Source organism: Pan troglodytes, chromosome 11 (assembly GCF_028858775.2).
Source record: "Pan troglodytes isolate AG18354 chromosome 11, NHGRI_mPanTro3-v2.0_pri, whole genome shotgun sequence".
NCBI classification, from domain to species: domain Eukaryota; kingdom Metazoa; phylum Chordata; class Mammalia; order Primates; family Hominidae; genus Pan; species Pan troglodytes.
Window position 1 is genome coordinate 8,263,400 of NC_072409.2, and position 22,922 is coordinate 8,286,321.

The 22,922-nt window shown below is 57.4% G+C and overlaps 1 protein-coding gene across 2 annotated transcripts in view; it reads right to left on the reverse strand.

Moving 5' to 3' along the window:
- The window catches only part of NCS1 (neuronal calcium sensor 1), a 64,807-nt gene extending 44,680 nt beyond the window's left edge, over positions 1-20,127 (reverse strand). The window contains exon 1 of one of the 2 annotated variants that reach the window (XM_024345919.3): positions 19,803-20,127. In XM_024345919.3, coding sequence (XP_024201687.1) covers positions 19,803-19,866 — 64 coding nt within the window. In that variant the 5' untranslated portion in view covers positions 19,867-20,127. The remainder of the gene's footprint in view (positions 1-19,802) is intronic. The other variant, XM_024345920.3, reaches the window with a different exon arrangement.
- Between the last annotated feature and the right edge of the window lie 2,795 nt (positions 20,128-22,922).

Here is a 22,922-nt window from a genome sequence, read left to right on the forward strand (position 1 = left end):
TGAGGACAGGAAGGTGGGCACAGGCTCTGGGCCAGACAACGTGGCCAGGCCCCAGACTCATTAACCCTCGACCTTGGACAAGGGCGGCAGCCTCTTCTCTAAAATGGAGTGCTTGGCGGCACTGCCTCCAAGCTCAGAGTAACGTGACAGCAGACGCAGGAGCTGCCTGGCACGAGGCAGTCAGCATGATCATCACTGCTGTTGTACTTATTACTCGATGCCCCCGCCAGGGTGAGAAGAGAGACCACCCCCCACTCCCAATCCCATACCTGTCTGCCACCGCTGCCTGGCTAAAGGGCAGCTGGGCCCCAGCACCAGGCCTGAGCTGCCCCAGAAAGGAGGCCTGGCCTGCTGCCCAGAGCTCCCGGGCACTCCTGGCTGAGCAAAGCCGCTGCAGGAGCCCCTCGCCCTGACCCACTCGCCGCGCGTTCCCCAGCCCTTCTGCCCTCCAGCCCCCCATCACGTGTCCCCATTGTGGGAGTGGTGTCCCAGCCTCCTTGGCAGTCACTGTCTCCACCCCAGTTCGCTGAGTGCCAGCCAGGACTGGTCCAGCACTGGGCTGGGGCACACAGCGGCCAGCAGGAAAGGTAGGCGGGCCCCGTCTGCTCTGCTCGCTGCCCCTTCCAAGCAGGCTGCCCGCCAGGGCCATCAGATCGCCATGTGCAGCGGTGAGCAGCTGTGACGGCCGCTGTCGCCATCGGGTGCTGACTGCGGTCTGCCCGGCACCAGCCTGAACCCTCATTTCATTAGCGTCTCACACAGCCCAGGGGGCCATGGGCTGTTGCTATATCTGTCTCAGGATGAGGCACCTGGGCTCATCAGGGGAGCCCCATGCCCACGGCCATCCAGCTGACCAGGCTCTGACCACCCCCTACCGGCCCCCACCTCCCTTCCTTACATCCCCACGGCTGCCTCGCCTCCATGTAAAAGATGCCAGAGCCTCCGGGCTGGTGGGAGGAAGGCTGAGCACTCGAATCGGGGGGTATTTCACCTGTTGGGGGATCTCCCAGCCTGTCTTCAGGAATGGCGAGTAGATGGAGTCCCTGGCCCCGGAGGGCAGACTCGGGCCAGGGCCAGGTAACCTTCAGCCCCAGCTCCCGGGAGCTGCTCTTCACCGCTCTGCACCCAGGCCTGGCTCTCCTGCCCGAGGCCCTCTAAAGCCAGGCTCTCGGCTTGGGACACACAGTCCAGCAGGGATCACCCAGGGCCTTTGCACAGATGGGTCTACCTACTATCCAGTCGCCACGTGGCCTGGGTCAGCGTGCTCCCTACCCTGCTGTCAGGGGCCAACGAGAGGATACAGGTCACAAGCACCAAGCCCAGCACATGGTGGGCGCCCTGGAGATGCTGTGCTGATGAGGAGTCGTGGGGTCTGAATAAAAGTCAGAGGGCCAGGCCTTGGGGCAGACACCAAGATGGGAAGCTGTTGCCGCTCCCGCAGGAAGTGGAGCCAGGAGAGAGGCTGCTTAGAGCCGCTCAGATTCAAAATCAAAGCCCCGTTTCCCTCTCAGCCCCTTGGGATCCTCCCCAAGGCCCTGTGCTGACAGGCGGGGGTCCCTGCCAGCCCACTTCCAAGAAACTGCGGTTTCACAGAGAGGCAAAGCACTCGACCAAGATCACGCAGTCACGGGTGGAGGAGTGGAGATGGAGGCCAGGTTTATCGACTCCAGAGTCCAGGCTCAGGAAGGCTTTAGCTGGGAGATATCATCCCCAAGGATGATCCTGCCCACCTCCCGCACGCTGTCAAAGAGTTACTGAATCTTTGGCATCTCTGACGCCCCAACAAAGTACCGTTGGTGCTGGCAGGCAAAGGTTCTCAGTATCTGCTGATCTGTTAACTTGCTTTGACTGGCTGAGTGACCCAGATCAAGTCGCACTGACATAGGTTCAAATCCCGGCTCTACCATGTTCCAGTTGTGTGACATTGAACAAGTCAGTTAACCTCCCTTGGTTTTCTCACCAGAAAACTAAGGGCGATAAAACCTACCATAGTTACATACGTAGAAAATAGATGGAAAGAAACCAGTTGAAAATGTACACAGTGGCCTCAGAGAAGCTGTATGAGAAATGGTTTTGTTCTGTCTCTGTGAGTGCCTGCTTTTGTCCGATTTGGACCTTCCCCAATGGCTGGGTGCTCCATGGGGCAGGATCTATGTCTGCCTAAGTTGCAGCCAAATGGTAGCATCTGGCACATAGTAGGTGCTCAATGTATGTGTGTTCTCACAGAATGCATGTTCTTGTTTTAGGTGGGTAAGTTGGAAAGTAGACAGGGCTACTTTTATTTTCTAAAACCCAAAGTTATTCCTGGCTAGTAAAGGAACTTGTTCCAATGACCACATATATTCTCTCTCTCTCTCTCTCTCTCTTGCATAAACATACAAGAACTACCCCCTGGCTCAAGCCATCTTTCCTGCCAGACTCAGCTCAGAATCTTCCAAAAGGAAGTGAGCCACATCTTCTGCCTCTTCGGGGCCTTCGAGACCTTGGGAATACATATATATATATATATATATATATATATATATATATATATATATATTTTTTTTTTTTTTTTTTTTTTTTTTTTTAGATGGAGTCTATCTTCTAGCTCTGTCACCCAGGCTGGAGTGCAGTGGCACAATCTCAGGTCACTGCAACCTCCACCTTCTGGGTTCAAGCAGGTTCAAGCAATTCTCCTGCCTCAGCTTCCTGAGTAGCTGGGATTATAGGCACGCGCCACCACACCCGGCTAATTTTTGTATTTTTAGTAGAGACAGGGTTTCACCATGTTGACTAGACTGGTCTCCAACTACTGACCTCAAGTGATCCGCCCACCTCGGCCTCTCAAAGTCCTGGGATTACAGGCGTGAGCCACCGTGGCTGGCCAAGACCCTGGGGAAATCTTGGGTGTGTGGAGTTTTCTCAAGATTCCTGGTGGGGACCCTCTCAAACATTTCAGAGCCGACCCCGGCACTCAGGGATTCGGATCAGTCCCATTCCCCAAGCATTTCCCAAACACTGCCAAGGTCAGACATTGTGGAAGGCACTGAAGCAACTGACCTACTCAATAGAAAGGGTCTTTGTCTAAACTGACTCATTCTTTAGCCCCTGTAGACAAGTGACCTTGGGTAACTAAATTCACCTCTCTGAGCCTCAGTTTCCTTAGCTGTAAAATGGGAATAGTGGTGGTCACAATACCTTTCTTGCAGGGTGCTTAAAGGAACAAACAGGATTTTCACCCTTTCCTTCATCCAGCAATTAATTTCTGAGCACTCTCAATGGGTCAGAACCTGAGCCAGGCTCCAGGGACACAGCAATGACCTAGACACAGTTTCCTGTCCTCTGAGTCCCTGATACAACAGGGGAGACACACCCTGTTAGCACACACCCACACAGCTGTCTATCTGTCATAATAAGAAAGGAAAGTTCAGCTGGGCCCAGTGGCTCATGCCTGTAATCCCAGCACTTTGGGAGACCAAGACGGGCGGATCACCAGAGGTCAGGAGTTTGAGACCAGCCTGGCCAACATGGCAAAACCCCGTGTCTATTACAAATACAAAAATAAGCTAGGCATGGTGGCAGGCACCTGTAATTCCAGTTACTCGGGAGGCTGAAACAGGAGAATCGCTTGAACCCAGGAGGCAGAAGTTGCAGCAAGCCAAGATTGCACCACTGCACTCCAGCCTGGGCAACAAAGTGAGATCCCCGTCTCAAAAAAAAAAAAACAACAAAGGAAAGAGGCTGGGCGCAGTGGCTCATGCCTGTAATCCCAGCACTTTGGGAGGCCAAGAAGGCGGGTGAATCACCTGAGGTCGGGAGTTCGAGACCAGCCTGACCAACATGGAGAAACCCCGTCTCTACTAAAAATATAAAATTAGGTCATGGTGGCACATGCCTGTAATCCCAGCTACTCGGGAGGCTGAGGCAGGAGAATCACTTGAACCCAGGAGGCTCCGCCGAGATCGAGCCGAGATCGAGCCATTGCACTCCCGCCTGGGCAACAAGAGCGAAACCCCATCTCAAAAAAAAAAAAAAGGAAAGTTCAGGGTTAATGAAATGTGAAGCAGGAACCCAACCTAGCCTAGGGGGTCAGGCGTGCTCCCTGAGGAAAGGGCTGATGTGCAGGCCTCAGCCAGGCAAAGAAGAAGAAGCAGAGCTTTCCAGGAGAGGCTGCAGGTCCAAGCCTCAGAGGCCATCCAGAGCCTGGCGAGTTCAGGAACTACAAGAAGCCACATCACACTAGAACAAAACCTTATCCAGAGGCAGCGTGGCGTGGTCCAGGTGGAGAGAACACAGCAAGTAACCCAAAATGTTAACAATTGCCACTACTATTAATATAGGTGTCACAGCACCCAAAGACAAGACCAGATGGCCAGGGCCAATAACGGGGGCACCCCGCAGGGGCAGGAACTGCAAGAAGCCGAGCAGGCCACCACCCCCCATCTCCCCACTTTGGATCATGTGGCATCTGCCTCCCCCACCCTAGTCCCCACATTCCTGCTTCAGTCCTAGCCCTCCAGGGACCCCCACCCCAGCCCCAGGAAGGGGTGGGAGACACAAAGCTGGCCTCCATCACAGCTCAGGCAGAAGCCAAATTGTTCACAGAAGCCACACGGTCACACCTAATGTCATAGCCAGTAGAGCAGGGAGCCCTCTGAATGGAAGCACTGTGAGGCTCCCAAGATGCAACAGAGGCGAGAGGTGAAGAGAGACCCCAGGGAAGGTGCGAGGCCCTCCACACAGGGATAGATGGAGATGGCATTGGCAGGGACGCAGAGACTGGGCGACGGCGGCACCAGGGGTGGAACCAGCATCGGCCACCGCCAGCACCTCCCCTCCCAGAATGCAGTGGATCTGCTTCCGAAACACCGAGGTCTGGCCCCTGAGCTGCAGAGGGCAGAACGGCTCCTGCAGGGACCACAGGAGGTTTTAGGACATGTGTTCCAGGGCAACTGGCTGGGAGGGGTGGCGAGGGCTGCTGCTGGAGCCCAGGCAGAGGCAGCCCTGGCCAGCAGCAGGCAGCAGCCCTGACTCCGGCTCTGGCCCTTTAAGAGCGGAGGGTGGAGGCTCGGCCCTGGCCTGCCCTCCTGGAGGAGGCACAAAGTGACTCATCAGGGTCCTTATCACGGTGCTCAGAGAGCAGGAGGACCCAGGGATGGCGGCAACGGGGCACAGAGAGGCACAGACGCGCACACATCAGCCTGGCCAGAGCTCGCTGTAGGCCGGACCCTGACCTTGACTGGGATACCTGCCAGTGCCTCCCTGGGCAGGGCCCCCCGTCTCCCAGGTGTGCCCTGTGGCCTCACATTGCTCCCTTGCTTTCCGAGACAGTCCTCCTAGCGGAGCCCTTGCCCTGCTGGGTCAGCCAACAGCTCTGAGGGACCAACCCACTGCCCGCGCCCCCGCCCCGCCTCTCCAGGTACCTCCTAAAGCAGCGGCCATCAGCAACCCCACTCCACAACCAGGAAACCGCAGCTTGGAGAGGCCAAGGGACTTCCGCGGATCTGCTTCTGGCCACATAAGCTCACCTCTGAGCTGCTCAATCGCTCGTCAGTGCCCCTCGTGCTTGGAGCCAGGCTGAGCACAGCACGGGCCCTCCTGCCATCAGGGCCCTCCCGCCATCAGCACCCTCATGGCCACAGGCCCTCTATGCTGCAGTCACCGTGCAATTTCATGTCCCCAGAGTTGCCAAACCTTGACACCTCCTTGGGACCCTCTCAGGGCTTCCATTCAGAGGGCTCCCTGCTCTACCGACTGTGACATTAGATGTGACCGTGTGGCTTCTGTGACCAATTTGGCTTCTGCCTGAGCTGTGATGGAGACCAGCTCTGTGTCTTCCACCCCTTCCTGGGGCTGGGGGTTCGGGAGCCCTGGAAGGTGAGGACTGACCTGGAACATGCTGTTCCTGCTGCCTGAAGCACTCTCATCGTCCCCCACACAAACCCTCCCCGCAAACTTCTCATCTCCCTCAAGCAGTACTATCAAATTCAGCAAACAAAAATATAGATACCCTGTTAAGTTCAAATATCAGATAAACAGCAAATCATTTTTCAGTATGTCTGGCAACCCTAGCCCCGGGTCTCAACTACAATATTATCTCCTCCAGGAAGCCCTCCCAGATGCACCCCAGACCAGGGAGATTCCCAGTCCATTGTGCAAAGCCCTGTCTTGACGCTTATCCCGGCCTGACATCTGCCTCCCCGCCAAACTGTGAATGCCAGCAGGGCCAGAAATCCAGCCAGCCAGCCTGCCCTGTGTCCCCAGCATCCGCAGGGCCTAACACGAGGCAGCTGTTCCATAAACATTCTCTAAATCAAGGAGTGAGGGCTGGCAAGGTGGCCCAGGAACCCGTTTGGCCACACACGCCCCCCATAGGACCCAGGGCCTCCCCTCTGCTCCCTGCTGGCCGGGCCTCCTTCCTTGAGATGCACCTAGATCTCTTCTCAAGGCCGTCCCCAGCTCCACAGAACCTGAGCTGGGGAATCATGGCCGGGGCACCTAGGCAGGCTCCGCTCAGCGATTTTGACAGCTGCTCTTCATTTTAATTGAGATCATGTTGCGCTCAGGCGCAGCAAAGGCCTCATCACGGGAAGCCTGAAGACAACAATGGCCCGGCAAGGCTGTGTGGGCTGCTGGGCGCGCAGGGGGTGGTGGGGCCACTGGCGGAGGGGCAAGAACCCGGCCAGTGCAGGCTTTGAGCTCTCAAGCTCCTCCTCTGCCCAGCACACACACCATATATTTTTGAACAGAAGGAAAGCGTTCGCTGTTTCCCCCACAGTGCCAAAAATAGCCCCAGCTCCTGCCTTTGAACAGGAATCTTTCGGTTCCTACAAAGAGGCAGGAGCAGGGCCGGGAGGAGGGGCCTTGCTGGGTGGCTGGCGGCTTGGACCCCTCCTCAACTCCCCAGCCCCAGCAGGTGAGAAGGGTCTGGGGTCCTCACGAGGCCTGGCCAGCTGGGGCCCAGCCTCCCCACACCCCACTTCTCAGGATCCCCCAGCCACGGAGGAAAACCCCCCTCCCCCAGCCCAGGAGGTAGGAGAGGGCTGGACAGAAACAGAAAGCAAAGCCCAAGATGGATAAGAAGGAACTTCATTCATTCATTGGCTTGCTCGTTTATGTACTTGTTTTCTCATTCATTCCAACAATATGCGCAGGCTCTGTTCTAGGAGCAGGGGGCTACTCCAGCAGCCACGCAACGAGACGCAGTCATGCAATAAGATGCAGTCGGTCCTCACAGCTCCCAGCTGAATCAAGGGGGACGGTGAAACATGTCGTCACCACCAGGACTGAGGAGGAGGCCGGGCCCAAGGACATCCCCCCCTGGAAGTAGCCGCTGGGCTTTGATGCGAGTGTGGACGAGGATGGGTCCCACCCATGGCCAGTGGGAGGAAGCAGAGGGCTGGGTCCGATGAATAGGTGCCTGCCTCGGGGATGGCCGGGTGCGGTGGCTTACACCTGTAACCCCAGCCCTTTTTTTTTTTTTGAGACGGAGTCTCAGAGTCTCATTTTGTCGCCCAGGCTGGACTGCAGTGGCGCAATCTCAGCTCACTGAATCCCAGCACTTTGGGAGGCCGAGACAGGCGGATCAAGGTCAGGAGATCAAGACCACCCTGGCCAACATGGCGAAAACCTGTCTCTACTAAAATATTAAAAAAAAAAAAATTAGCCAGGCGTGGTGGTGCACGCCTGTAATCCCAGATACTCGGGAGGCTGAGGCAAGAGAATCGCTTGAACCTGGGAGGCAGACGTTGCAGTGAGCCGAGATTGCACCATTGCACTCCAGCCTGGGTGACAGAGCGAGACTCTGTCTCAAAACAAAAAAAGAAAAAGAAAAAAAGAAAGAAAAGGTGCCTCTGGGCTGCCCTAGCACGCTGCATGGCTCCCTCATCCAACCTAGCAAAAAGTCTGCAAGAGGCATTGTCTTCCTGTTTTATAGGTGAAGGCGCGGGGATGCATCAGGAGGGATTAAAAGCCTGGGATAAGCCGTGCCAGGCCCTGTCACCAATGTTTTCGCATGAATCCCATCCACAATCCTGGGAGGCATCTGCCCATTTCACAGATGAAGTCTGAGGGCTCGGTGGGAAAGGCCAGACCAAGGTCCCAGAACTAACCAGTAGAGGACTTGGGATTTGAATCCAGGCCTGTGGGTCCCTGAGAGGAGCCCCGGACACCAGACGACCAGAAAAGCCATCTTGGCTCAGCATCCCTCTCCCAGTTCTGCAGAGATTCAGAGAAGGAAGTGGTCACAGGGCCAGAAGTGGAGAGCAAAGGATTTGAACCCAGCTCTGTTTGGTTCAAAGTCTAGGGCTCTTTCTGTTTCCCATAGCAGAAGAAAGAAAAGAAAAGACGCCGGGTGCGGTGGCTCACACCTGTAATCCCAGCACTTTGGGAGGCCGAGGCGGGCGGATAATGAGGTCAGGAGATCGAGACCATCCTGGCTAACATAGTGAAACCCCATCTCTGCTAAAAAACACAAAAAATTAGCAGAGCATGGTGGCGGGCGCCTGTAGTCCCAGCTACTCGGGAGGCTGAGGCCAGAGAATGGCGTGAACCCGGGAGGCAGAGCTTGCAGTGGGCTGAGATCGTGCCACTGCACTCCAGCCTGGGCGACAGAGCAAGACTCTGTCTCAAAAAAAAAAAAGAAAGAAAAGAAAAGAAGGAGGGAAGGAAAAAGGAAAGGAGAAAAGAAAAGGAAGGAAGGAAAAGAGAAAGAGAAAGAGAAACAAGGAAGGAAGAGAAAGAGAGAAGGAAGGAAGGGAGAGAGAGAGAGAAAGAAAGAAAGAAAGAAAGAAAGAGAGAGAGAGAAATAAAAAGAAAGAAAGAGATAAAGAGGCCACTTTCCATCCCCAAAGCTAGGGCTGTGGGGGAGCCGAGGTGGCCATGGCCCACAGCTGGAGAGAGAGAAAGGCACACTGAACCCACTTCCCTGCTGAAAACTCAAGCCTGAAATAAAAAGGCAGAGTGCTATTTCTGCCTTGGGTTAAACATTCCTCAAAGCCACATTCCTCCTGCCCTCCCCCTGCTCCCCTGCCAGGGAATCCAGAGCACAGTGGCCTGGATGCCTCACCAGCTTCCTGGGGCCCCCTCGGTGGCTCAGAAGTGCCAAAGCCAGCAACTGCCCTGCACCCCTCCTGGGCAAGGAGCTCCTCCCCCCAGCCGCATGGTCAGGGCACCCGGAGCTGAGAAATGGTGACATTGCATCTCACAGAGAGTGGAACAGATGGGGAGACTGCGGCCCTGAGAGGGGCAGCCAGAGGCCACAGCAAGCCAGGCTGGAACCAGGACCCAACTCTCAACTCCCTGGCTGTCCCCCTTCCCCGACAGACTGTAGGTCAGGAGCACAGGCAGGTCCTGTCCTGGTCACCAGGGAGAGCAAACCACAGCACTGCAGGGAAAAACTCTTCGGAAAGATCCCAGCCTTCTGCAGAGGCGAGGACACCCCGGGCCACACACCCCACAGACACCAAAGACCACAAGATGTGGCCCAGACCTCAAGGAGCTAAAAGTCACAGGGGTCCCCTTGGCCACCATGCCCCCAAAACCCACACTGCACCCGTGAGGACTTGGTCTCTTTCTCTGTCGGACAGATACCTCCAAAGGCACCTGGGTTGAGCCAGGCACAGGGCAGGGCAGGATGGCCAGGGGCACTCGGTCCTCACCACCTTGTCCGTGACAAGGCTTCCCAGGAGCAGGGGTGGTGCCAGCACCGTAAGATGGGGGTACGTTGCTCCTAAGTTCCCAGGGCGGGAGGATGACCATTGAGATCAGCCCAGCGCCCACACACGGTCAGCACCTGCTGAGCCTCCACTGGGGTGGGTGGAGGCTGAGGAAGCCTTTGAGGCCAGGGCACAGCTGCGCCACACACTCCTATCAGCGCCTCTCCTCTTGCCGCCTTTCCACAAGGCCTCAACTCTGCCTCCTTCCTGGAGGAAGGCAAGGCAGAGGCTGCCCCAAATCTCCTGCAGGAGGCAGAACCTCTGGAACCAGCGGGAAGGATCCTATCTGCCACCAACCTCACACCCAGCCCAGGAGTCCGGGATGCCTGGCCAGTGTCTGATGCTCCAGCAGCGGCTTGGATGCTCCCAGGGACTGGGCGCTCCCTCCCCTTGGCAGGGAACTCCAAGGTTTTGAGGCTCACAGAGACGGTGGGAGGCAGGCACCTGGTGGGAAGGGCGTGGCTCTGGCAACATAAAGATCTAAGCCTGAACCCCGATTGGCCATCGACTGGCTGGCTGGGGGGACTTGGGCGTGTCCCTGAACTTGCCTGGGCCTCCCTTTCTTCATCTGTAAAATGGGTATAAGGGTCCCTACTCCCAGGGCTTTGGGGAGAGGGCAGCACTCAGCACTCCTGGTCCCGAGTGCCCACTGGGTAAACGGTGGTCGTCATTGCTGTCATCTCCCCCCAACCACAATACTCCCCTACTGCCTCGGGGAGTGGCAGCTTATCACCTGGTTCCAGACCTGGCAGCTGAGCTCCCAGCCTTTGGCGCGGCTCCCGGCCTGTCTGTGCCTCCCTCCCCAGCGTCCCCCACCCCCAGGCACACCTACATTTACAACCTGTACAGAGCTGCCCTCACACACCACCACACGCGTGCGCACAGGAGTGCCCGGCTCACCCACTCCTGACACACGCCATGACCCCGTCACTCACGCTCGGAGCGTGCCCACGTGAATCGGGACTTGCCCACGTGCCCCGCAGCACCCGCCCTGCCTGCAACACCCACACCAGGCACCCGGGCCCGCTCACGCTCACCTGCACACCTCCGTGGCGGCTCCCTGGCACCTCCACCAAGCAGGGGCCCCTCACCGTGGCCCAGGGCTTCAGTGTGCGGACTCCAGGCTGAGAGGGGACGGGGATCAGACCCCAATGGCACCACTCTCCAGCCGTGGGACCATGAGCCAGCTCTCATCCACTCTGAGCCTCCATTTCCTCATCTGTAAAAAGGGGACCCCACAGGGCTCCTGGGTGGAGTTGGTGAGGAACACACGTGAACACCAAGGACAGGCCTGGGTCACACGGAACGTGCCTAATACCAGATTCTCACCGCAGCGACAGCCCCTGACCGTCCCGTGCTGCAGCTCGCAGATCCTCCACCACCACCAGGAGCAAAAGGAGGGCCGAGATGAGCCGCCAAGTTCAACGTCTGTTATTCCTAACCCCACACACGGCTCTGTGTAGTAGAAGTCCCTTATCCCCAACCCCCAGATGAGAAAACTAAGGTATCGAGAGGCTAAGAACCATGCCTGAGGCTGAGAAGATCCAAGGGCCTGGGTCTTGAACACCAGAGCCCAAGCACACTCCGTCCCTGGGGCCCTGACGTACCTTCCCCACTGGGTCTCACTATCTGGCAATTTGAACATTGTACAGAAAGGGAAACTGAGTCCCAGAGGGAACTAGTGACTCCAAAGCCACTGTCCAGGCCATGATGGTCCTGGGACTGAAGCCCAGGCAGGCTGCTGTCCATCCTCTGAGCCCCTGGGCGCACAGGAGCCTAAAAGCCAGCCTGCCACAACCCTTCTCCCTCCCCAACTCACCAAGCCAGGAGCCAGACACAGAACAATCCGGCCACCAACCCAGCCGGGCCACCACAGAGGCCCTCCATGTTTGCCACTCGCTCCCAATTCAGCCGAGAGCCTGTGACAGCTCACTCTGTGACTGCCCAGGGGAGTGGCCAAGAACGGCTGTCCCTGATACGGCCGGTCCAGCAGCCTCCTTCCTGGGAGAGCATTTACTGAGCACGTACTACGTGCAGATCCCTGTGCAAACATCCCTGTCTCATGCGCAAGGGACCTCAGAGCTCAGAGACGTAAGGAGCTGGCCAGGATCGCCCAGCCAGGAAACAGCAGAACTGACCTTCAAGTCCTCAGCACCTGCCGTTCTGCCCTTGGTCAGAATATGACCCCAATCTCAAGTTACCTAGAAACGCCGCAAGGTAATCTCTGACACTCTCTGCCCTGCAAAATAGATCATACACAGAATGTGAAAATTGATTCATCTTGTTATGACCATAATGATGATGTGCTTTTTAATTTATATTGGCTTTTTTTCTTACCAGAGTGCTAGAGATATCTGGGGCAAGATGAACCCCAGCAGAAGACCTCAGTGAAGAAGTCAAGACATCCCTAGGCCAGGCGTGGTGGCTCACGCCTGTAATCCCAGCACTTTGGGAGGCCAAGGTGGGTGGACCACTTGAGGCTAGGAGTTTGAGACCAACCTGGCCAAAATGGCAAGACCCCATCTCCACTAAAAATACAAAAATTAGCCAGGTGTGGTGGTGCACGTTCTAATACGAGCTACTCAGGAGGCTGAGGCAGGAGAACAGCTTGAACCTGGGAGGTGGCAGTTATAGTGAGCCGAGATCGCACCACTGCGCTCTAGCCTGGGTGACGGAAGTGAGATTCCATCTCAATAGATAGACAGATAGATAGATAGATAAAAAGAAGGCAAGACATCCCTATCTGAACCCCAACAGCCAACTCACCTTGGCACAGTGGGAGGTGCCCTGACAGGAACAAAGCAGTTCCTGCCACATATTTGCTGTGTGACCTTGGGGAAGATGCTTCACCTTTCTGGCGCTTAATTTGCCTACTTGTAAAATGAGGGCATTGAACTACTTGGCCCCAAGAGTCTCCTCCAGCTGAAAGATTCTAGGATTCTATTTCATAGTATTCAAAGAAATAAACGTTGACACAGTGAGCCACCTCTTTTCCTCCCCATAAAATTGGCAAGAATTAAGGAAAACAGTAATACCCAGTGCTGGCAAGAATGCAGAGAAATAGGCACTCTCTCATCTACTTTTGCTGAAAATGTAAACTGGAACAGCCTTTCTGGAGAGCAATTCAACAATTTTTAATCAAAAGCCTTTCAAAACATCCCCAGCCTTTTAACTCCATAACCCCGTTCTGGGTTCTTATCTTCAAGAAAAGATAAGTGCAAAGATTTAGTGCAAAGACATTCATGCAAAGATGTGGTACAAAGATGTTCATCTCAGTATTTTCAATATGGGAGGGGGAAGCTAACTGTCCAATGACAGGAGATTAAATAAAATATGTTCTGTCCATATGATGCACCATGAAAAAAAATCATGCTCTAAAAGCATAGTTCATGATACGGACAAACATTCAGAACGGTCAGGTTTTTTTAAGTCAGAAAATAAAAAGTAGATAATCCCAAATTTACAAGGTAATGAAAACTATGAGGCCAGGGACAGCGGCCCATGCCTGTAATCCCAGCACTTTGGGAGGCCAAGGTGAGTGAATCACCTGAGGTCAGGAGTTCGAGACCAGCCTGACCAATATGGTGAAACCCCGTCTCTACTAAAAATACAAAAATTAGCTGGGAGTGGTGGCGGATGCCTGTAATCCCCTACTCGGGAGGCTGAGACAGGAGATTTGCTTGAACCCGGGAGGTGGAGGTTGCAGTAAGCCAAGATCGTGCCACCATACTCCAGCCTGGGTGACAGAGTGAGACTCTGTCTCAAAAAAAAAAAAAAAGAGGAGGGAAGGGGAGGGAAGGGGAGGGGAGGGCAGGGGAGGGGAAAGAAGGGAGGGGAGGGGAAGGGAGGGGAGAGGAGGGGAGAGGAAGGGAGGGGAGGGGAGAGGAGGGGAGGGGAGGGGAGGGGAGAGGAGGGGAGGGGAGGGGAGAGGAGGGGAGGGGAGGGGAGGGGAGAAGAGGGGAGGGGAAGGGAGGGGAGGGGAGAGGAGGGGAGGGGAGGAGAGAGGAGGGAAACCAAGTCCTACTGAGTCTTCCTCCTAAATATATCTGGAATCTGTCTTTCATGTCATCCCCACTGATACTCCAGTTCATCACCATGATCACCTTCAGTCTCATTACCACCCCTCTTCCCCGCCAGTCCATTCTGGGACTGCAGCCAACAACAATTTTTCTAAACCCAAATCTAATGTGTCTCCATCACCTCCCTTCCACGGCTCCCTATGGATCTCGAATAATGTCCAAATTCCTTCCTGTGGCCTGTGGCCTCTCAGAGGGTGACACGGGCCCGGCCCACTCGACAGGACACCCCCCCCGCCCACCACTGCCCACGCCTTGCCCCAAAGGGGTTCAAGACAGGCCTTGGGAGCAGCAGGAGCTGGGTCCGATCCCAAGGCCTCTGCCGGGGAAAAGGGCTTTCCCCTGACACGGGGTAATGGGAGAACTCTGCGGGGTAATGTAGGGAAGGGAGAAGCTGGGTCCCATTTAACCTGGAGCCCAAGGAGGCAGAAAGGGCAAAAAGAGCCTGTGAGGAGGAGGCTGGGCTCTCGGGCCTGGGTGAGTCCCTGCCATTCACCAGCTGCCCCTTTCCTCTCTGTACAAGGGGGTGGCCACAGGCCACCTGCCCTGGATGCAGAAGACTTGCACCCCAAGGACCAGCTGCTGCCAGGAAAGTTTTGAAAGGTTCCCCTCATGGCCAGGCGCAGCAGCTCATGCCTGTAATCCCAACACTTCGGGAGGCCGAGATGGGAGGAGATCGCTTGAGGCCAGGAGTTCGAGACTAGCCTGGCCAACATAGTGAGATCCCATCTCTATAGAAATAAAAATATAAATAAATAAAGGTTCCCCTCAGAACCAGGCACCAAGCTAAACCCTTCATATGCCCCGAATCCTCCTCAACACTGAGGCCTTCCAAAACTGCCCATTTTCCAGAGGCGGAAAGTGAAGCCGGTGAAAGGAGGTTTGCCCAAGGAAGGGGCCAGAACCGCAGAACTCGCCCCTAAGCCCTCCTTCCCTCCCAGGGACTCTCCTGCCAAACAACCCCTTTGTCTTTCTGGCCCGCTCCCCGGACTGCAAAGCTTCTCCTGTTTAGATCCATGGAGTTGGAAGGCAGGTCTGAAGGATGAGCAAACTGGTGCTCAGAGAGGCCAAGGGACTTCCCCAAGGTCACCAAGGCCGAGGGAGGACCCAGCCCCGCACCGCAGGGGATCGAGTCCTCTCCTAATAACACAGGTGATGTTTCTTGCCCAGATGCCCATCCCGATGCCGAGAGTCCACCTCAGTCTCTCCTGCTGCTGCTCTGCTCCACTGTCAGAGAAAGGAAAGGCCTCCTTGGTTCATGCCCACGCACACGGGATGTACAGGGACGGCCGAAGCCCCTCCCTTGCTTTGGTCCTTTCCTCTCCTTGTGGCTCACCCTGTGCCTGGCTGTGGGCCCTCCATGTCCCCACGCAGCCATCACACAACCCTGAGCTTTGTCCCAAGATGGTCTCCAGTGACTGCCTCCCGAAGGCAGCAGCTTGGCCCACCCTGGTTGAGCAGAGTCGGGTGGGGAGTGATGATCAGAGAATATTCCTCACCCTAGAGGAAGGGGCCCTCATGGGCCCCAGGACAGTCCACAAGCAGAGACACCCAAGAACCCAACTGCTGACCCCAACCTGGAGCCAGGGACCCGTCCTCTGCTTGGGGTCACAGAGGCGTCAGCCGTGGGCTCCTGCCCTCCACCTGCTCCTGTGTGCCGGCACCATTCTGGGCATTAGGGAAAAGGCAGAGGAGAGTCAAGGTTGGCAGGCAAGGTCAAGGCAGAGCCTGGGCTGACCAAAGGCAACAGGGAGGAGGTGGCCACCCCTGAATCCCAGACCGAGGGTCCCTGGGAAGGGCCGCAAACATCATGGGGAGGAGAAGGAGAAGGGAGGAGGGCAGAGGTTCTGCCTCTTGGGCCTGGCTGGCTTGGGCCTGCAGTGGCCTCAGAAGCCTTTAAGGGGATGCAGCTCAGACCACCACAAATGGCTTGCACCCCCATGCTCGAGTTTTCAGATAACCCGGCTGCTTTCCTCCTGAGGCCAGGGATTCCATCTCTCTCGTCCACTCCTCTGTCTCCATGCCTGGCACACAGTGAGCACTTAATGAACAGGCCAGGGCAGCTTCACAATTCACAAGTGGGGCTGTGGAGGCCGCTACACGTAAGAGCAGGCCCCTGCTGGGATTCAGGCACAGCAGTCATAGATGTCACCTTCTGTGTGCCAGGCACAAAGACCAGAGTCAGCAAGATTCCTCTGTGGAGAGAAGAAATTTGCCCACAAAATACACATAAGCCCAGTTCAAGATGAAGCTGTATTGTATGGTCAAAATGATATATATTAAGGCCGGGTGCGGTGGCTCAGGCCTGTGATCCCAGAACTTTGGGAGGCCAAGGCAGGAGGATTGCTTGAGGCCAAGAGTTTGAGACCAGCCCAGGCAAAAGGGCAAGACCCTAACTCTACAAAAAAAATTTTTTTAATTAGCCAGGTGTGGTGTTGCACACCCATGGTCCCAGCTACTGGGGAGGCTGAGGCAGGAGGATTGCTTGGACCCAGGAGGTCAAGGTTTAAGTGAGCCATGATTGCACCATTGCACTCCAGTCAGGGCAACACAGCCAGACCCTGTCTCCAAAAAAAGAAAAGAAAGAAAGAAAGAAAATGAAGAAAATGAACAAATAAGCATTAATTACGATCACTTGCATTTACTGACCACATACCCCACGCCACATATCAGGCCCCACACTGCACATGAGTTACCCTGTTGACTTCTCACATCCTCTGAGTTCAGGTGCCATGAGCACACCTATTTTGCAGATGAGGAAACTGAGGCTCAGGTAGGTGAGGGGACCGGCCCATCCCACAGCCGGGACACACGGGGAGGCCAACAGCCTCACCAGCAGGTTGGAAGAGAGTGGGCCAGACCTGAAAGAAACTGGGCCGCCCGCAATGCTGACTGCCACTGTCTAAGTCTTGGCTGCAGAGTGACCCTGTCCATCTCTCCCTAACCTGTTGCTGGTAGAAGGCTGAGGATTGGGTTAGGGTTTGAGCCAGGTGGAATCCCAGTGTGTCCAGTGAGGGCCACACTGCTGGGGCCTTTAGACACTCCTGCTTCCTCACACACACAGACCACCACAGACAGAGCCAGAGACGCCCACCAAGGACACTGCCCAGCACCGACTCGGACGTGGACCCATGGCTCCCCCCTAGGCCCCCTTGGCACTGTGGCCAGCTATGCACGAGGTGGGCTAGGACCCCCAGCATACGCTGGAACTGTGGTCTTCAATCCGGGCTCCCCAGGACCACCATCTGCAGCACAAACACGTGTCAAGGATGCAAATTCCTGGGCCCCAGCCAGACCTAAAGAATCGGAAATCCGGGAGGGCAGCCCAGGTACCTTCATGTTTATTAATCAACCAGGAGATTCTGACATTTGAGAGTCCTTCCTGGGGTGCTTCTCTTGACCCCATACACAGAATCCCCCAGAACAAAGAGCAGATGGCTCCACTCCCCATCAGAAGGAAGCCCATCTGGGGGCCGGAGAACAAGCTGGAGGCTTTCTCTGCTTGTCCTGTTGGGAGACTTTTCATTCTGTGAACCTACTAAAGGCCAACACATGAGGGGAACACAGCTGTGAGCTCCACACACAAGGGCCTGCACTAGGGAGCTGACGTCAGCGCGGGAGGCAGACAGGAGGCCAATGAACCCACCGCCACCTCCAACGGCCCACCCCTAATAAGGGCTTCGACAGAGGAAAAGTACCCAGGCCAACTCTCTCTCTGCCCAAAACTGTTCCACGTCTCCAAAGGCCTTTAAAAATAGCCCAGCCCAGCACCACAAGGGCCAGTTCCTAACAAAGCTTTGTTGACTCAACTTCTCTTAAAGTTGACAGATCTGCCCGGAGGAGGGGGCTGGACAGGACTATCTCCCCAGGCCCTTCCCATTTAGAATCCACCATCATGGGCTTCTAGCAAAAGCCAGAAAAAGACACCCAGCAGAGCTTTTTTTTTTTTTTTTTTTTTTTTTTTTGGAGACAGAGTTTCCCTCTTGGAGCAATCTCACCTCACCGCAACCTCCGCCTCCCAGGTTCAAGCGATTCTCCTGCCTCAGCCTCCCAAGTAGCTGGGATTACAGGCATGTGCCACCATGCCCAGCTAATTTTGTATTTTTAGTAGAGATGGGGGTTTCTCCACGTTGGTCAGGCTGGTCCACCCACCTTGGCCTCCCAAAGTGCTGGGATTACAGGCGTGAGCCACTGTGCCTGGCCCAGAAGAGCTCTTGGCACGAGCTCTGAGGTCTCTCACTAGCCTTGGAGCAGGACAGACCGGAGTTCAAGTCCTGGCACTGCCTGGTCACTAGCTGTGGGATCATGGGAATGCCACTTTGCCCCTCTGAGCCTTAGTTTCCCCATCTGTAAATGGAGATCGTAGCAGCACCCAGCCTGGTAGAGCAGTTGTGGCAGAGTCGAGGTGCTAATGAAGCCAAGAGCTTGGCACGTGACATGCTCAATGAGCAGGAAACCTGGCTTCACTCCCCTGTCCCACCATGATGGAGGCATCCCGTGCAGCCCATGCCCACCACTCCCGATGAAGCCCACTGTGTCCTCACCCTCCCCCGGCACAGGGACCCAGGAAGTCCACCTGCTGGCGGCTGTGGGCCACATCTGGACTTAGCTTGAAGGAGTCCCCAGCGAATCTCACAAAACAGCAGCCAGACTGGAATGGGCCACCCACCTGCCCACCTTGGAGAGAGGGTGAGAACAGCCCCTGTGCCCAGGGGCTTCACCCCTTCCAGGTAGCAGCTCTTGGGATGTGAGCTCCATGCTGCAGGATTCCACAGGAGAAGGGCCAGCACCTCACAGCAGACTAGCACCGGCTCAGGAAAGCCCCCTTTGTTCCAAGCATGAGGGGTGAGGGGCATGGAGCTGAAGCGTGGGCTTGGACAGACCTGCAGACGTGCCCAGAAGACCGATGGAGTGGGGGGAAGCGGGGAGCAGAGGTTGTGCAATGCACCACCAGGAGCTGCCTCCCCAGCCTCCATCAACACATGGGGCTGGCGGTCAAGCTGCTGCCTCCAGGGGTGGTGCAGAGGGCCTGGGCCCACGCAGCTGCCCGGGGATGGGTTCTGAATTCCAACCCAAGCCCAGAGCCACTGTCCCCTTCCAAGTCAAACACCCAGGCAGAGGTCCTTCCAGACCCCGATGCTGAAGCCTTCCCTCTGGCAATCCCCTGGGTGGTCTGGACCCATTACCATTAACCCCTGGTATGCCAGGGCACCTCCGGAGAGGCTGCAGGGAAGGGGGAAGCCTGGTATGGAGAAACTAGGGCTGCAAGGGGACTGCAGAGTTGTGAAGTTAGGCAAGTGGAGGGAGACACACTGAGACTGATCTGGAGACGTCCAGAAAGGACAGGCCATCCTCCTCCGGGCAGCCCGCGACAGCTAATGATCACATGCGGCCCAGATGGCCCGGGCTGTAGAAACCCATTTCCCGGTGTGGCAGACAGAGATGGGGCCAGGGAGAATCCAGCCTGTAAGTGCTGCAACCCACAGGGTGCCGGGGACCCTTCACCGCCGTCACCGCACGACGAGCGCTGTGCCAAGTCTCGCCACCCCCCACACACGAACGGGGCCAGGGAGGGGGCGACAGGCCAATCTCGCAGCAGCGGCGGCGGCGGCATCGTGATGCATGAATCACCAGCCCCGCGCGCTCGTGCCAGTCGGCTCCGCGCAGCCGGGCGCCCCCTCCCGGGACCACCGCCCCACCCTGGCAATAGCCCCTGCCCGTTGGGACAGCTCTGCGGAGAGGGGGCCGCCAGGTGGCTGGGGCTGCCCCTCCGGACCTAGGGGTGGCGCCGCGCACGCCGACCGGCGCGCACTCCCCGGGCTGGGGGTGCCAGAACAATGGGGCCGGGCGGGGGGCAGGGGCGCGGCCCGGGAACCTCCGAGGGGTCCACAGCGGAGGCCGGGCGGGGAGGACGGAGCGGAGGCGGCAGCGCGGAGCGGGTAGCGCGCGGGTCCGGGGGGCGGGGGCGGGGGCGGGGGCGGTGGGTGTGGGGGTGACCGCGGGGCGTGGGCGGGGGGCTGGGAGCACTCACAGTAGGTCTTCCTGGTCAGCTCCTCCACAACTTCGGGCTTCAACTTGCTGTTGGATTTCCCCATCCTCGGCGGCCGCGGCCCCCGCCCCCCCGGGCCGGACCCGGTTGGGGCGCCCAGCAGGAGCGGCTGGGCCGGGCGGGCCGGGCCGGGGCCGCGCCTTTGTCTGCGGCGCCCGCGCTGCGCTGCGCGGCTGTCGGCGCCGGGGCGCCCGGGGCGTGGGGCGGCCGCTGGGCAGGCCCGGGCGGTCCGGGCGCCGCGGCGCGGGGCTGCCTGGGCTGGGCGCCGGCGCCGGCGCGGTGTGGCCGCGGTCGTCCCTGGTTACTGGGCTCCGCGGCACATGCTCGCTGCTGCCTCCCGCCTGCCGCCGCCCCTGCGCTCCCCGCCTCCCGCCTCCCCCCTCCCGCCCGCACCCGCGCGCCAGGGGTGGACCCGGAGCCGCCACTCAGCGCCCGGCGCCACCTCCCGCCCCGCACCCGCCTGGCCGCGGCCTCCGCCAGCTGGACCCCGGCCTCGCCAGCCCGCCGGAGGGGCGTCCCCTCGGCTCAACGCGGCCCCAGGGCGGGGCAGCCACCCCCGCCACCCCCGCCACCCCCTCCCCGAATCCAGCCCTGGCGCTCCGGCCCCCGCCGCGGCGGGGAGGGCCCGGAAGATCGGATGTGAATGAGGCCAAGTCCCGGCCCGGAGACATTCATTCATTCGACACGGATTCATGGGGTGCCGGGGACACGGCGGCCCACGGGACAGGAGTGCCCCAGCCCTCGCAGGGCGGGCAGGGCTGTGCGGGATGCGGCAGGTAGCGGTGGGAGCACCTACTCTCGGCCTGGGGGCAGGCGACCTCCAAACCCAGGGTCAGGAAGGGAGGTGGATGGAGAAGCGTTCTGGCCCAGGCAACCTGGAGAGGCGGGGAGGCCTGCATGCCCGAGGGAGAGTTCCCCGGCTTGCGGGCTTGCGCACGGCTGCAGGCACAGGGGACCTGGGAGAAGGGCAGGGCCCACGGGGCAGGCCAGGAGAGGCCCCTCGCCGAGGAGCTGGGCCCCTGCCCACCAGCGCCCATGAAAGGACTTCAGCAGAGAGTGATGGGTCAGAGCTGCTGGAGTGACAGGTCAGAGCTGCTCAGAGCTGTTTCTCTGAGCCGAGGCTGGGGTGACAGGCTCCACCTGAATGGACAGAGGCCAGTGGATTCGCGTAGGGGGGTGTGGTTCAGGTGGTAGGTCCAGCATGGCCTTCCCGGTCCACCTCATCCAACATATCATCATATCTTGAGACCTCTCCTATCCTTTTCGGCTTTAGTTTCTCTCCTTCACATCCATCACAAACGTCACCTATGTTTTCTGCATCCTGTTTGTCTCTTCCATGGGAGAACACCCTCCCAGAGGGCAGAGGCATCTCCATAACCCAGAAGGCCGCCTGAGGTGTTGTAGTTACCCAGCAAATCTCTGTGAATGAGCGAAGGACGGAGGAAAGAATGACACCGGTGCTGGGGCCCTGGGGTAGGGGAGAGAGCGGGGAGGATGAGGCAGCCCTCCCCGGGGCTAGCAGGGATGAGGCAGGAGTGGGGTCTCTTTCTCCCTTCTTTCCACAGTGTTCTAACCTCGGAGGGTCCAGAAAGCTCAGAGGAACCCTGAGCAGGGCCGAGTGCCTTCCAGCTCCCAAATATCTCTCCTGCCTGTAAGCATACTCCATCCACTCCTGCTTTCCCCTGAAGCCCCTGCCCAGGCTGAGCCCCAGGCCCCAGGAAGTCTTCAGATGGGGATGGACTTGCTGGCTTGGGGAGCTCATTCTGCAGAAGAGGTGGGCCCAGTTGGAGGGATCTGGTGTAGACCTGGGAGCAGAATGTCCCAACCTTGAGGACCAACTCAGAGTGGACAGCAGTGAGGGGCCCACAGTGGGGGGCTAACAGTTGACCAGACTGTGCTGAGCATCCTGCCTGGGAGGAGGGAGAGCCAGCACGGGAACCAGGGCCTGGCTGGATGACAGCAGTAGTAGTTAAAGCCCTTTAGAAACCCAGGTGCTCAGGCTGGGTGCAGTGGCTCATGCTGGTAATCCCAGCACTTTGAGAGGCTGAGGTGGAAGGATTACTTGAGCTTAGGAGTTCAAGACCAGCCTGACAGGGGAGACCTTATCTCTACAAAAATTTTTAAAAGTTAGCTGGGCTTGGTGACACATGCCTAACTCCCCGTTACTCGGGTGGCTGAAGTGGAAGGATCACTTGAACCCAGCAGGGCGAGGCTGCAGTGAGCCGTCATTGTGCCACTGCATTCCAGCCTGGGTGACAGAGAAAGACCCTGACTCTCTCTCTCTCTCTCACACACACACACACACACACACACACACACACGAAAAGAGAAGAGAAAGAAAGAAAGAGAAAGGAAGGAAGGAGGGAAGGAAGGAAGGGAGGGAGGGAGGGCAGGCCAGGCATGGTGGCTCATGCCTATACTCACAGCACTTTGGGGGGACAAGGCAGGTGGATGGCTTGAGCTCAGGAGTTCAAGACCAGCCTGGGCAACATGGTGAAACCCCATTCCTACAAAAAATACAAAAAAAAATTAACTGGTCATGGTGGCACATGCCTGTAGTCTCAGCTATTCGGGAGGCTGAGGCAGGAGGATTGTTTGAGCCTAGGAGGTAGAGGCTGAAGTAAGCCCTGTTGGCACCACTGTACTCCAGCCTAGGTGATGAGACCCTGTCTCAACACACACACACACACACACTCTCACATGCATTCACACACACACACTCACGCATACACACACACACACAAAGAAACCCGGGTACTCATCCTGTGAGTATTTCTTGCTCACTGCCCCTGTGCCAGGTGCCGTGCTGGGCACTGAGACCAACATGGGAGCTCACGGATCTGACCCAACCTGCTGCACAGCGATCACAAAATCACACTGGCAACAAACACCATGCAAGGAATGGAGAGGGTGGGGGAACATACATGGGAACACCTGCCAAGGAACTCAGGGACTTCACAGACTCGTCCCATCGTTCGGGACATGTTTACTAAGCACCTACTATGTGCCCTGGGGACATAGACCAGATCCCTGCCATCAGGGACCTTACACTTTCATGAGGGGAGAGTGCTATAAACAATAAACAACATGCATAAGTGCAGC